The 15,818-nt window shown below is 42.8% G+C and overlaps 2 protein-coding genes across 2 annotated transcripts in view; one reads left to right on the top strand and one right to left on the bottom strand.

Annotated features, from left to right (window-relative positions):
- LOC311138743 (NACHT, LRR and PYD domains-containing protein 12-like) overlaps positions 1–15,818 on the bottom strand; it is a gene marked incomplete at its 5' end in the record, with an annotated part of 452,061 nt that overhangs the window by 279,729 nt on the left and 156,514 nt on the right. The window lies entirely within an intron of this gene.
- Positions 7,255–15,818, top strand: part of LOC311150647 (carnitine O-palmitoyltransferase 1, liver isoform-like) — a gene marked incomplete at its 5' end in the record, with an annotated part of 24,470 nt that continues 15,906 nt past the window's right edge. Inside the window, 4 exons of the mRNA XM_084188142.1 lie at positions 7,255–7,395; positions 10,754–10,893; positions 12,414–12,588; positions 13,358–13,459. Of these exons, the coding sequence (XP_084044268.1) occupies positions 7,255–7,395; positions 10,754–10,893; positions 12,414–12,588; positions 13,358–13,459 (558 nt within the window). The remainder of the gene's footprint in view (positions 7,396–10,753; positions 10,894–12,413; positions 12,589–13,357; positions 13,460–15,818) is intronic.

The following is a 15,818-nucleotide window of genomic DNA, read 5'->3' as shown; positions in this document are numbered from 1 at the left end:
GTAGTGGTTCATTGGAACCGAGATATAGAGGGAGGAGGGGGATGTGCCATCTTCATAAAGCAAGGAATTCCCTACAAGATGATAGGCAAAGGTATTGAACAGGAGTATGTGGTGGTGGAGGTGTGGCTGAGAGGAGGGGTGCTAGTGGTAGTGAATTACTATAATCCGTGTCAGATATTGGAAATGAAAGTGCTGGAGAGGGTGGAGGGCCAGGAAAGAAGTAAGGTAATGTGGTGTGGGGATTTTAACGCCCATAACATGCTTTGGGGTGGGGGGGGGGGGGGGGGTGGATGGAAATGGACAAGTGATGGAAAATTTGATAGAAAGGAAAGATCTGGTGTGTCTGAATGATGGCCGAGGGACCAGGATTGATGTAGCCACAGGGAAAGAGTCTGCCTTGGACCTCACTCTGGTATCTAGTGCGATGGCAGGAATATGTGAGTGGGAGGTATGGGAGGAGTCGACAGTAGGGAGTGATCATTACCCCATAGTATGTACAGTAGGCCGGAGGGAGGAGGAGGTGTCAGTGGATGGAGTAGGCAGGTGGGTGTTTGGAAGGGCAAAGTGGGATCAGTTTCAGGAGCTGAGTGAGCAGGTGATGGCTCGGGTGGATATGAGAGGGGATGTAGATAGTATGAATAACTGGGTGAGAACAGCTACTGAGGCTATACCTAAGAGTTCAGGGAGAAGGAGGAGGAAAGCAGTCCCATGGTGGACGGAGGAATGTGGGGCAATGGTGAAGATTAGGAACAGGGCATTTAGAATACTGAAAAGGACGCATAACTTCCAACATCTGATTCAGGATAAACAGGCCCAGGCCATGGTGAGGAGAACTATCCGTCAGGCAAAGAGGTCATGTTGGCATCGGTTCTGTGACACCATTGGAAGGGAAACACCTGTGGGAGAAGTGTGGGGGATGATTAAGAAGATGAGTGGGATCAGAAGGGAGTGGGATTATCCAGTGTTGACGAGTGGGGAGGATGTGGCAGTAACAGATGAGGAGAAAGCAGAGATGATGGCCAAAAGCATTTGTCCAAGTGCATAGCTCCGCAAATCTGTCAGAGGAGGGGCAGAGGGGGAGAGAGAACACGAGAGAGGAGCATCCTGGAGTGCTGGAAAGGAGGGAAAATGTAAATGATGCGTTGAGTGCACCATTTACCAGGGCAGATTCACCTGGGAAAGATGAGGTGTGCTATGTTATGTTGGCCCATCTTAGTGATGAGGCACTGGGTAAGGTATTGGTGTTGTAAAACAGAGTGTGGAAGGAGGGGAAACTATCAGGCAGTTGGAAGGAGGCAGTAGTGGTACCAATCCGGAAGCCCGGGAAAGATCCAACGAAGCCAACAAGCTATTGGCCAATAGCTTTAACATCACATGTATGTAAGATTATGGAACGTATGATTACGGAGAGGCTAACTTACTTCCTGGAGAGCAGAGGGCTAGTAACGCCACATCAGAGTGGGTTCAGGAAGGCTCAGGTGAACAAGGAAACTGTTGTAGCTATCTTTTTTTATGTGGCGAAGGCGTATGATATGATGTGGAAGGAGGGGTTGTTAATCAAGCTTGATATTATGGGGGTAGGAGGAAGAATGTACAACTGGATAAAGGACTTCCTGTTTGGAAGGTCTATCCAGGTGAGGGTGGGGAAGTCTTTATCAGGCAGCTACTTGGTGGATAATAGTACACCGCAGGGGAGCGTGATTAGTCCTCTGTTCTCTGTTTACTCTCAGGTACAGCCGGATATAGGGAGGTCGTTATTTGCAGATGATGGTGCCTTATGGAAGAGCGGAAGAAATGTGCTATACATAGTCAGGAAAGTACAGGAAGCAATTGATGAGGTAGAGCGGTGGGCATTAATGTGGGGATTCAGGTTCTCTGTAGAGAAAACTCAAACAGTGTTATTTACCAGGAGGAAGGTGGGAGATGAGGTATGCTTGAGGTTATATGGGAGAAACTTGGAGAGGGTGGGGGCCTTCAGGTTCTTTGGGGTATACTTTGATACTAGACTGACCTGGGCAGAACTCATTGAGAGAGTGGTGGGAAAGTATAAGAAGGTGCTAAATGTGATGCGCTGTCTGACGGAGAAGGAGTGGGGGGCTGGGCGTTCCTCATTGAAGACCATGTATGTTGCATTGATCCGATCTGTAATAGATTATGGAAGTATAGCATATGGTTCGGCAGCCTCACTGGAAAGGCTAAATGTCATACAGGGGCAAGGACTCAGAATATGTAGTTGGGCGTTTTGGACGTCCCCAGTGGCTGCATTACAGGTGGAGACCTGTAATTATGAGGCGCTACAAACCCATGGCAGGATTAAACAGATGGGTATTCAGATAACATTTACTTGGGTCCCAGCCCATGTGGGGGTGGAGGGGAACGAGGCTGTAGATGAACAGGCTAAACAAGCACTTAGTAGTGGGGATGTTGATGTTGAAGTGTCAATGAGCAAGGCAGAGGCAAAAAGACTGATATATATATACAGTGATGGTGCAGAGATGGCAGGAGCAGTGGAATATAAATAATAAGGGAAGGCATTTATTTCAGGTACAGAGGAAAGTCGGGGAGGGGGGAACGGCAGGAAGGGACAGAAGAGAGGAGGCTATTTTTACAAGATTAAGGGTGGGACACAGCCAGTTGAATAAGACATTAAACGTGATAGGAAAGCATCCATCAGGAAAGTGTGATTATTGTCAGGAAATAGAGACTGTGGAGCATGTATTGCTACAGTGTGGGCAGTATCAGAGGGAAAGAGAGAGGATGCGATTTAGTATGAGGGAGAAGGGGATACAGGAAATTAGTTTAAAGATTATTTTGAGCAGAACGTCATTAGATATAGTTTGAAATATTTTGCTATCTTTTTTAAGAGAAACGGGGTTGGCAGGTAGGATTTAGTTTCTCCCTGTCTCTGGCCCACATTCCAGTACGATAGGTGGCGGTAATGCACGATAATGTTGGATGCCAACCGCCGATAAACCCCACGGAAGAAGAAGAGGAGTTGGCAACACTGCATGTACGTGGCTCTCTGCCGCAGCTGCCCATCTACTCCAGTCTGTTTTCACTGGGAGTGAGAGGAGTCGTTGGATGAAAGAAAGAGATTCGGTGTTTGAATAACTCCTTCTTTGGTGTGCTTTTCCGGCAAGACATTTCAAGACTAATACAGGTATTTCTAGCAACTGTTTGGCTATTCGTTGTGGTTTTCCTTGGGCGTGGGTTTTCAGTTTACTTGGATACATGTTCTCCCATATGCACATTTCATTGATGCGCCCGCAACTGTGCATGTGTTGGCTTTTGTTTGTAGCGAGCGATGGATGTGCGATATTGAATGAACCCACCATTCGTTCGAGGGACGCGGAACATAACCGTTTCTGACGAATATACGATACAGTAATTAAATAAAATATTATATTCCAATGGAACAGTAGGCTACTTTGTCAGTGCTTCATGAGTGTCGCGTGCTTTTGGACCTCTAACAGCCAGGTGAAAGAATTATAGCGTCGTTAGTTAAAAACATTACTTTTAATTAATTTGTTATAGGCCTATTTTTCATTTGTCTAAGTGGGTCTATAATATAATCATAATCATACACATTATGCCTGTAATCAATTAAGAAAACGTATTTCTTATGCTTCTTGGAGGAAATTGAGATGGACATGACAACCTGTCGCTAATGGCAACTATAAAAGCCGATAACGATTCATTGCTGTTGCCCCTTCAATAACTGGCAACACCTTGCAACCAGTGGTGTAAAGTAGGCTACTTAAGTAAAAATACTTTAAAGTACTACTTTCGTTTTTTTTTGTGTATCTGTACTTTACTTTACTATTTATATGTTTTAATACTTTTACTCCACTACATTCCTGAAGAAAATAATATACTTTTTACTTCATACATTTCCCCTGACACCCAGAAGTACTCGTTACATTTTGAGTGCTTAGCAGGACAGGAAAATGGTCCAATTTAACGCACTTATCAAGAGAACATCCCTGGTCATCCCTACTGCCACTGATCTGGGGGACTCACTAAACACATGCTTTGTTTGTAAATTGTCTGAGTGCTGGAGTGTGCCCCTGGCTATCGGTAAAAAAAAAAAAAATATATATATATATATATATAATTTAAATTCGTGCCATCTGACTTAATATAAGGAATTTGAAATTATTTATACTTTTACTTTTGATAGGCTACTTAAGTATATTTTAACAATTACATTTACTTTTGATACTTAAGTATATTTAAAACCAAATACTTTTAGACTTTTACTCAAGTAATATTTTACTGGGTGACTTTCACTTTTACTTGAGTCATTTTCTATTAAGGTATCTTTACTTTTAGTCAAGTATGACAGTTGGGTACTTTTTCCACCACTGCTTGCAACAAGTAGTTTTTTTGGCTAAAACGTATAATAATTCCCTAGTTTGTAGGAATGTTGCATAAGATTAGACTATTGGCTACAAGTAGGCTAGGGCCTAAGTAGGCCTGTAGTTTTCATATAGAAAAGTCATAACATAACTGAAAGGTGTTTGCTGATAGGCCTACACACATTTCTCTCCCTCCCATCCCTGAGGACCTAAGCCCTAGGACCATGCCTCAGGACTACCTGGCCTGATGACTCCTTGCTGTCCTCAGTCCACCTGGTCGTGCTGCTACTCCAGTTTCCACACTTCTGCCTGCGGCTATGGAACCCTGACCTGTTCACCGGACGTGCTACCTTGTCCCAGACCTGCTGTTTTCAACTCTCTCTCTCTACCGCACCTGCTATTTGAACCTCTAAATGCACGGCTATGAAAAGCCAAGTGACATTTACTCCTGATGTGCTGACCTGTTGCAACCTCTACAACCACTGTGATTATTATTTGACCCTGCTGGTCATCTATGAATGTTTGAACATCTTGGAGAAAAATCTGGCCTTAATGGCCATGTACTTTTATAATCTCCACCTGGCACAGCCAGAATGGGACTGGCCAACCCTCAGAACCTGTTTGGGGTTTTAGGCTGGGTTTCTGTATAGCACTTTGTGACATCTGCAGATGCTTTATAAATACAATTTGATTGAAAAAAAGGTAGGAAGTGGAAGGGCAACTGTTTAGCCCTAAATGTTAAAATACATCTTCCCTTCACTTGAATTTCGTGCACATTCCATGTCACTGCAATCAGAGATGGGTGGAAAAAGTAGGCCTATCCTTTATATTCTGTATAATACATACCTACACACACAGTTAATTAGTCAATTGATTTAATTTATTATCAATTAACATGCAGTATAGACAACTATGCACGCACACCACATGTTCCCGCAGTTTTGGAGTCTGCGCATTGTGAATAGAGTATTTGTAACATCCCGTTCACGTGCAAGTTAACTCCCGGAGCGAGTTCTTTCTTTTCTCCCAATGATCACGCCAAACCTGATTTACCACATAGTATATCATTTTCAAGACACCTGTTTGCAGGTTACTGGGTACAAAGGTTATTTGTAAACATGAAACTTGTTTCACCACCTTGCCAGGAAAAGTATTCTACTTTTATAGTTGTATTTCCATAGTTTTATTCAGTGTGGTTTACAATGTAAAGCTTCCAAGACCCCACCTAGAGAGCTATAGCTGGGGGGCTGCTATACACACAGTATTGAACTAGTGTTCTCTGAAACTACTCCCAATGACTTTGAGAATGTAGATTAATAACTCAGTAACTCATCTTGTTTGTTGGCAGACTATAGAATTAAATGTTTGAACCTGTTCAGGCTTCTTGGATGCAGAGCAGGCATGTAGTCTTTCACTTGCAGAGAGGAGAGGAGCGGGAGGCATGCCAGCTGCCTTCCCCTGAGCATGGAAGATTGTTATGCTAAACAACAATCCTCTCCTTCATTCTCTCAATACCTCAATTGTTGTTATTCTCTGTGTGTGTGTGTCACATGCACATTCTTTGTGTATTTCATCAGTGTGTGCACACCTCCACATTTTGGTGTGTGTGCATGGATTCTTTGTAATTTACAGTGTCACCTAGTTCAAACACCCACTCCCTCATTCCTCTCAATCTCACTGTCTCTCTCGCTCTCGTAACGTGTACGCTGGGAGTCGGGAAGCAAGTACAGGGAGTGAATTGAATAATTAAATAAAACATGGAACAAAACAAACACATGAAACACAGGAACAGACTCAATAACACCTAGGGAAGGAATGTAAGGGAGTGACATAAGGGGAGGTAATCAATAAGGTGATTGAGTGCAGATGAGTCATAATACCACGCAGGTGTGCGCAATGAACAGTCAACTGGCGACCTCGAGCGCCGGAGCGTGAGTAGACGTGACAGCTCTTCTTACTTTCTCTCGCGCTTCTTACTATCTCTTTCTTTCTTTCATGCTTCTTACTGTCTCTTTCTTTCTCTCGCGCTTCTTACTGTCTCTTTCTCTCTGGTTGTGAAAGAGACAGATGGGAAGAGAAAGAGAGATGCAAAAACCATCAGAGTGAAGGGAGAAATATGCATTGCTTGTTCCAACATACATACCCCATGTCTCGTGCAGTTTGAGCTACTCTAGGAAGTGACGTTGCAAGCTAGCTCAGTGCGGCCCCCTCTCATTGAGTATCTCAAATTGAAGGCCGACAGGGTACTGCAGGCTGCAAATTAACGTTATAACTTCTTCTGTGTGCGATAAAATAAAATCGGTTCAAGGATATACTTCTTGTAAAATAGAAGGAAGTATTGGTACCATGATTGTGTTCAGATTTATATAATTTTATATCCATGAAGACCGCCATACTCCCATTGACTATAATGGGGAATCCTGCTTTCTGAAAACATTGCCTATTGTCGGCCAGGGCTCTCCAACCCTGTTCCTGGAAAGCTACTCTCCTGTAGGTTTTCGCTCCAACCACAGTTGTAATTAACCTGATTCAGTTTATCAACCAGCTAATTTATTAGAATCAGCTGCACTAGATTAGTGTTGGAGTGAAAACCTAGAGGACAGTAGATCTCCAGGAACAGGGTTGGAGAGCCCTGAGGAAGACCATCAGTAGAATATTTTATGCAACTGCGTGGTCCTGTTTCTATAGTGATGGTACTGTAGTTGTAACTGTGATTTCCTGTTTAATAGATGATTGTATGTGACTCTGGTCCTGTTTCCATAGCGATGGCAGATGCCCACCAGGCGGTGGCATGTGTGACTAGTCTGTGACTCTAGACCACCAGTAGAGTGAAATATGTGAAAGTGACTAAATAGAGCAGATTATTGTATGTAACTCTGGTCCTGTTTCCGTAGCGATGGCGGAGGCCCACCAGGCAGTAGCGTTCCAGTTCACCATCACCCCAGAGGGGATCGACCTGCGCCTTTCCTATCAGGCCCTGTCCCAAATCTACCTCTCTGGCCTGCGCTCCTGGAAGAAGAGGATCAGCCGCATGAGGGTAAGGAAGGACCAATGGGGGGTGAGGGTGGTTGTGGGTGATAACAAGATGGCGCCGAAAGACATGGTCACCCTATTTTTAGCTCAGAGACAACTTTGCATTATTTTTGTGTGTGTTATTTCTTACATTATTTGCTCAGAACGTTTCTTGTATTATTACCTACAGCCACTTTACAACAGGAGTATAGCCTGCCTGGCATGAAAATGAACCACGGAAAAAGCGTCCTCCATTTGCTTTTTAAGTGCATAGATGACATGTATTTTCCCCCTGCCCCTGTGCAGAGACAGGTGCATAATAATGGTTCATTCTAAATCAAAACTAATTTCACACATATATTATTTAGTATTTAGATTAAATTAAGAATAGTCTGATAGGTGACAATTATCACTTGTGAATAATGCCCAGCGTGTGCAGTAAGGCAAGAAACATCACATGCTTTTTTTTGTGTTACTTTTTCAAATCATAGTCGCACACCTCATGTAGCCTAGCCCATAGGCCTATATGTTTTGATAAGGTTTGTATCGCAACTAAAGTGGCCAAATAACTTCTTAAAAGGAAGCACATTAATCTGCTTTACAACCAGTGTAGAGCCTAACTGGTAAATGTAGGTGGCGCGTGAGTTTCAAGTTTGGGGAAGATAATTTTCACCTTAAATGCACCTTTATATTAAAGCATTACATGCATAATCTCATTTCTTTCTCGCACAGAAGGACAAGTTGACCAATAGAATAGGTAAAATGTTGTACTATGGGGGATAGTAGATTGACATAGGCTAGTGCGTTTGCTCTTCGTTAGGCCTACTCATCTTGTTGGCTGACAAAAAGTAAATGTGGACAGTTCTTCTAACATCTTCAATATGCGCCTCGGAACTCGATAAGAAGGACACGCGCAGTTGCGTCCCAGATGTGTCTGTCTCCACTTCGGATCTAAGATGCCTGTGAGAAGGATCCGATCACGTGACAGGCATTGGCTAATAAGAATTGAGATATCTGAGAGAGCCATGCGAGTGATGCTTCGGAGCACGGCAATTGGCAGCTCTGAGAAGGGAATTATAATTATAGATTATATTCAAAATAAAAAACTGATATCACATTTACTTAAGTATTCAGACCCTTTACTCAGTACTTTGTTGAAGCACCTTTGGCAGCGATTACAGCCTCAAGTCTTCTTGGGTTTGACACTACAAGCTTGGCACACCTGTATTTAGGGAGGTTCTCCCATTCTTCTCTGCAGATCCTCTCAAGCTCTGTCAGGTTGGATGGGGAGCGTCGCTGCACAGCTATTTTCAGGTCTCTCCAGAGCTGTTCGATCGGGTTCAAGTCTGGGCTCTGGCTGGGCCCTCAAGGATATTCAGAGACTTGCTCCGAAGCCACTCCTGCGTTGTCTTGGCTATGTGCTTAGGGTCTTTGTCCTGTTGGAAGGTGAACCTTCGCCCCAGTCTGAGGTCCTGAGCGCTCTGGAGCAGGTTTTCATCAAGGATCTCTCTGTACTTTGCGCCGTCCATCTTTCCCTCAATCCTCGATCCTGACTACTCTCCCAGTCCCTGCTACTGAAAAACATCCCCACAGCATGATGCTGCCACCACCATGCTTCACCGTAGAGCAGGTGCCAGGTTTCCTCCTGACGTGACGCTTGGCATTCAATCTTGGTTTCTTGGTTTCATCAGACCAGAGAATCTTGTTTCTCATGGTCTGATAGTCTTTAGGTGCCTTTTGGCAAACTCCAAGTAGACAGTCATGTACCTTTTTTACTGAGGTGTGGCTTCTGTCTGTCCACTCTACCATAAAGGCCTGATTTGATGGTTCCAAACTTCTTAAATGTAAGAATGATGGAGGCCACTGTGTTCTTGGGGACCTTCAATGTTGCAGAGATTTGTTGGTACCCTTTCCTAGATCTGTGCCTCAACATAATCCTGTCTCTGAGCTCTACGGATAATTCCTTCAACCTCATGGCTTGGTTTTTACTGACATGCATTGTCAACTGTGGGACCTTATATAGACAGGTGTGTGCCTTTCCAAATCATGTCCAATCAATTGAATTTACCACAGGTGGACTCCAATCAAGTTGTAGAAACATCTCAAGGATGATCAATGGAAACAGGATGCACTTGAGCTCAATTTCGAGTCTCATAGCAAAGGGTCTCAATACTTATGTAAATAAGGTATCTGTTTTTTATTTTAAATACATTTGCAAAAAATAAAAACCTGTTTTTTGCTTTGTCATTATGGGGTATTGTGTGTAGGTTGATGAGGAAATTGTTTTATTTAATCCATTTTAGAATAAGGCTGTAACATAACAAAATATGGAAAAAGTCAAAGGGTCTGAATACCTTCCGAATGCACTGTATATGAGAACATGAGTGTGTGTCTATGTATGAGCGAATGTATGCATGTGTGCTCATGTTCTGTGAAATGCAATATGTAGGTGCTACAGAGCCTGATGCAGAGGAGAACGAGCTGCACTGATGTTTAAAATATGTCAACAAAGACCTTTTTGTTAGCACATTACTTATTTTGCTCTGCTCATGATACAGCTGTGCAGATAAGTGTTCCTGCTGTTTTGTGAGCTTGTGTTGCATGGCTTTTTTCATGCAATGTCACTTCCCTCATGTTGTCTATGCTGAAGTGCTCAACTAGTTTAGAAAACTTTAATGTCCTCTGAGGCAATTCATTTTGCAGCAATCATTACATACAGACAAAACCACATTTAAAACAACAACAACAGACATCAAAGGATATTTACAAGGAAAGAAGGCTCAATAATGGCTAGGCCTACATGTACGTTAAAGTATTGAACTAGTGTTCAAGCCGACACACCGCCCAACCTGATTTCTATGGTGTCCCTTGTGCACGCTCAAACATTGTTATGGGATGTTGACTTGAAGCAAAGCCGCACCCGTTCTTAAAGTTTTTGTTTCAATTCCAACGTTGGATTGTTTACTTTTTTGTGCAGCAGTTCCTTCTTCAAACTCCTGCTGAACTTGCCCCAGGCATGTTTAAGAGTTTGAATTGGGTGATGTTGAGATTAAGGGTTCTCTATGTACAGTATGTACCACATCTTCCTCTACACCTATCTATCTATCTATCTAGGTATATGTACAGTATATTCATATCAATATACAGTATATCACCATCTCTGTGGGTTCTTCGCTATTTCACCCTTAAGCATATTTACTACTTTCTTTACTCTTCCTCAGGTAACAATATCCAATTAATCCTATATACTGACACTATATGTTTTTCTACTGGTCTTTAAGTATCCTGTACACTGACCTTTACCTGTATATTTTCTACCAGTCCTAACATTTAATATTCTATGTACAGTATATTCATACTGTGCTGTTCTTCTGTGGTGACAGAACAGGGTGATCAAAGGGGTGTACCCTGCCAGCCCTTCCTCCTGGCTGTTTGTTGTCATAGCAATCCTGGCCACCATGTACATGCGCTCTGACCCCTCCATGGGCCTCATTGCCAAAATCCAGGAGCACCTGCCTGTCAGGTAACTAGCTACATCACTCACTACCTCTCCCTGTGAGGTAACTACATCACACACTGTCCTAGGGAGGAAGAGAGAGGCAAGTAGGGAGAGCGTGAGATGGGGAGGGAGGGAGGGAGGGAGGGGAGATAGTTACTTTGTGTAGTAGATGCTATACACACTGACTGACTGACCGAATACAGATAATATACCACGGCTAAGGGCTGTTCTTAGGCATTGCCTTATTGCTATTATAAACTGGTTACCAACATAATTAGTACAGTAAACATACATGTTTTGTCATACCCGTGGTATAAGTTCTGATATACCACGGCTTTCAGACAATCAGCATTCAGGACTCGAACCACCCAGTTTATAATGGGTGTTATACTACACATGACCTATCCTCTTATTAAAGCTACATCCTGGGCTTAGCTGACTATAGTCATGGCTGACTCACTTTACCATTTATGTATACTCACATTCCTGCGCACTCCTCCCTTTCTCCGCCCATGATAACATTCATTGCGTTCAATGAGTAAATGTAAAGCGTGTGTGAAGTATTTTTTCCCCCTGCCCCTGTTCCTGCCATTTTAATAATGGGCCATTCTAAATACAAACATTTGATATATTTGTAAAGACAAGATTCAATTGAGAATAGTCTGATGGGTGAAAATATTATCACTTTATGAGAGAAACGCTGTGCAGCCTGAGGCAAGGAACCGAGCGCAAGCTTTTTTAGCGACTTTCTCAAATCATCAATAGCCTGTAGTCGCATCATGCAGCCCATATCTTTTGATTTCTAAGACATTCTAAGGTTTGTATCATTCATAACTAAAGTTTCCAAACAACTCTAAATCTAGCATATAGGACCTTTTTCAAATGATCACTTTTTACACTCAACATATCCACTTCATATGCACACTCGCTCCGGAATGGGAAAAATATATCTTCTATTTTATTCAGCTGTTCAATTATATTCTTATTACTATAAAATCACATTATATAAAATAATGGCATGGGATTTATATTGGCATGGAGCATAGCCAGATAACATACAGTAGGCCAACGCATATTCTGTTCTTCTGAAATACATTTTCTTAATATCCTAATGTTTCTTTAGACCTGACTAAAATAAATAATGGATTTATTGTGATGGGGTATATTAAATTGATTTATTAGACTTTTTTTTAAAGGTAGATGTTCCAAAGGTGTGCATCAGTGGCTTGTATGCAGCTTGTATGCATGGAGGCCTGGAGATGCTAAATGTGATTATGTTAATTGCAGTCAATTACCGTGACACTGGCAGTCTTTTTCATGACAATAACCAGCTGACATGGGTAGGGCTCATTCTTAAGATTCCTGCCAGTACAGGGCTCTAATCTTCTACATTTGACCATATTACTTATTTTTCTTTTATCCAGTGAATGTTTTCTTAGTCTCTCACAGACCTACAGCCATACTGACAACCAGTCTACTAGTGTAATGTATTAATTTGATGTATTCTCTCCCCCCCCCCCCCCCCCCCCCCCCCCCCCCACCAGTAGTCTGTCTCTGAGTGTACAGGGCCAGACCATGCTATCAGTGCTTGTGTTCAGTACCCTGCTGTGGCTATCTCTCATCCTGACCCTGAGGTTCTGTCTCAAGCTGCTGCTCTCCTACCACCGCTGGATGTTCGAGCAGCACGGACGCATCTCCACCACCACCAAAGTCTGGGTGGTATGTATGCTATGCCAGAGACTGTGGAAACGTTAATGAGGAAACACTCTTTGTACTTCTCACTCCAGCACTGTTGTTCGTTTTTCTGTAGTATATGGATGGATGGATTAATAGTGGTATTGTAATTGCTGGTAGTGGTATTTGTGTCAATAGTACATGCAGTGGCAAATGCATTAACAGGAGAGGTAGCTGCAGTTGTACCACAGATAGAACAATGAGACAAATATTTCACTGGATGTATAAATGTGAAGCATCCACTTTGCGTTTCCACTCACTACCAAATATGGTAGAGAGAGGAAGCCCACTGGCCGGCAGTGGGAGAAGGTGCAAAGAGATGGATTTTCTGCACATTTTCTCATCGATGAAACATTTGATCTCAATACAGTTTTTTTGTTCCCAAAACTAGAATCTGTTATGAACAGAGTGGACAAAGTTTTGTAGACTTTACCCGTTGCAAACGTTTTTTTAAAATCGCGTTGTTTAGAAGGAGTGCAAAGGCGAATTGAGTTATTGCACCCACACACTTCACAGAGTAGGCGTTCTCTAATGGAAATATGCAGATGGATGCTAGAACACGCCAATAGGATTTCGCTAGCTGGTGCTTGGCTTTGCCCACCTCCTTGCTTGTTCTGCCCACAATGACTTATTTGTTCCCATTGGAAACGACAGGCTGTGGTCTATCTTGGTTTAGTTATAAAAAATATTTGGTTGTACTGTGATTGTAGTCTTAAATTAATCTACTATGTTCTCACTCTCTCCCCTCTCTCAGACCCTGGTGCGTCTGCTGTCTGGCAGGAAGCCTCTCCTGTACAGCTATCAGACCTCTCTACCTTGCCTGCCCGTCCCACCCATCAAAGACACACTGGAGAGGGTGAGTGTGCACATATCCAGGATCAGCTTCCCCCAAATGCACAACCAACCTAAGTGTCCAGTTCACCCTAGTGGCGGAGAGACAGTACCTACAGAAAGTATTCACACCCCTTGACTTTATCCAATTTTTGTTGTGTTACAGCCTGAATTTAAAATGGATTACATTGAGATTTTGTTTCACTGATCTACACACAATACCCCATAATGTCAAAGGGGAATTTTCGTATGTATATATTTTTTAAATAAATTAATTAAAAATGAAAAGCTGAAATGTCTTGAGACAATAAGTATTCAACCCCTTTGTTATGGCAAGCTTCTAAAGCCATGACATCATTTTCTGGAATTTTCCAAGCAGTTTAAAGGCACAGTGAATTTACTGTATGTAAACTTCTGACCCACTGGAATTGTGATACAGTGAAATAATCTGTCTGTAAACAATTGTTGGAAAAATACTTGTGTCATGCACAAAGTAGATGTCCTAACTGACTTGCCAAAACTATAGTTTGTTAACAAGAACTTTGTGGAGTGGTTGAAAAACGAGTTTTAATGACTCCAACCTAAGTGTATGTAAACTTCTGACTTCAACTGTATATAAAAAAAATAAAAAAAACGGAAATATCACATTTACATAACTATTCAGACCCTTTACTCAGTACTTTGCTGAAGCACCTTTGGCAGCAATTACAGCATAGAGTCTTCTTGGGTATGACGCTACAAGCTTGGCACACCTGTATTTGGGGAGGTTCTCCCATTCTTCTCTGCAGATCCACTCAAGCTCTGTCAGGTTGGATGGGGAGCGTCGCTGCACAGCTATTTTCAGGTCTCTACAGAGATATTAAATCGGGTTCAAGTCCGGGTTCTGGCTGGGCCACTCAAGGACATTCAGAGACTTGTCCCGAAGCCACTCCTGCGTTGTCTTGGCTGTGTGCTTAGGGTTGTTGTCCTGTTGAAAGGTGAACGTTCACCTGAGTCTGAGGTCCTGAGTGCTCTGGAGCAGGTTTTCATCAAGGATCTCTCTGTACTTTGCTCCGTTCATCTTTGCCTCGATCCTGACTACTCTTCCAGTCCCTGCCGCTGAAAAACATCCCCACAGCATGATGCTGCCAACACCATGCTTCACCGTAGGGATGGTGCCAGGTTTCCTCCAGACGTGACACTTGGCATTCAGGCCAAATAGTTCAATCTTGGTTTCACCAGACCAGAGAATCTTGTTTCTCATGGTCTGAGAGTCTTTAGGTGCCTTTTGGTAAACTCCAAGCGGGCTGTCATGTGCCTTTTACTGAGGAGTTGCTTCCGTCTGGCCACGCTACCATAAAGGCCTGATTTGGTGGAGTGCTGCAGAGATGGTTGTCCTTCTGGAAGGTTCTCCCATTTCCACAGAGGAACTCTGGAGCTCTGTCAGAGTGACCATCGGGTTCATTGACCAAGGCCCTTCTCCCACGATTGATCAGTTTGGCCGGGCGACCAGCTCTAGGAAGAGTCTTGGTTGTTCCAAACTTCTTCCATTTAAGAATGATGGAGGCCACTGTGTTCTTGGGGACCTTCAATGCTGCAGAGATTTTTTGGTACCCTTTCCTAGATCTGTGCCTCAACATAATCCTGTCTCTGAGCTCTACGGATAATTCCTTCAACCTCATGGCTTGGTTTTTACTCTGACATGCATTGTCAACTGTGGGACCTTATATAGACAGGTGTGTGCCTTTCCAAATCATGTCCAACCAATTGAATTTACCACAGGTGGACTCCAATCAAGTTGTAGAAACATCTCAAGGATGATCAATGGAAACAGGATGCATCTGAGCTCAATTTCGAGTCTCATAGCAAAGGGTCTGAATACTTATGTAAATAAGCTATTTCTTGTTTAAATATTTTATTAATTTGCACACAAATAAAACTGTTTTTGCTTTGTCATTATGGGGTATTGTGTGTAGAATTTTGTAAAAAAAAAAATTTGGGGGATGTGGAAAAAGCACTGTACAATTATCTGTAAAGTCCCTTAGTCGAGAAGTGAGTTTCAAGCACAGATTCAACCACAAAGACCATTGAGGTTTTCCAATGCCTCGCAAAGAAGGGCACCTTTTGGTAGATGGTTGAAAAAATAAAAAGCTATCCCTTTGAATATCCCTTTGAGCATGGTGAAGTTATCAGTTATGCTTTGGATGGTGTATCAATATACCCAGTCACTACAAAAATACAGGCATCTTTCCTAACTCAGTTGCCGGAGCGGAAGGAAACTGCTCGGGGATTTCACCACGAGGCCAATGGTGGCTTTAAAACAGTTACACAGTTTAATGGCTGTGATAGGAGATAACAACTGAGGATGGATCAACAACATTGTAGTTACTCCACAATACTAACCT

The sequence above is a fragment of the Coregonus lavaretus genome, assembly GCF_964263955.1.
Source record: "Coregonus lavaretus genome assembly, chromosome: 2".
NCBI lineage: Eukaryota > Metazoa > Chordata > Actinopteri > Salmoniformes > Salmonidae > Coregonus > Coregonus lavaretus.
The sequence above is the reverse complement of the archived record's forward strand: the minus strand, read 5'-3'. Positions and strand labels throughout refer to the sequence as shown.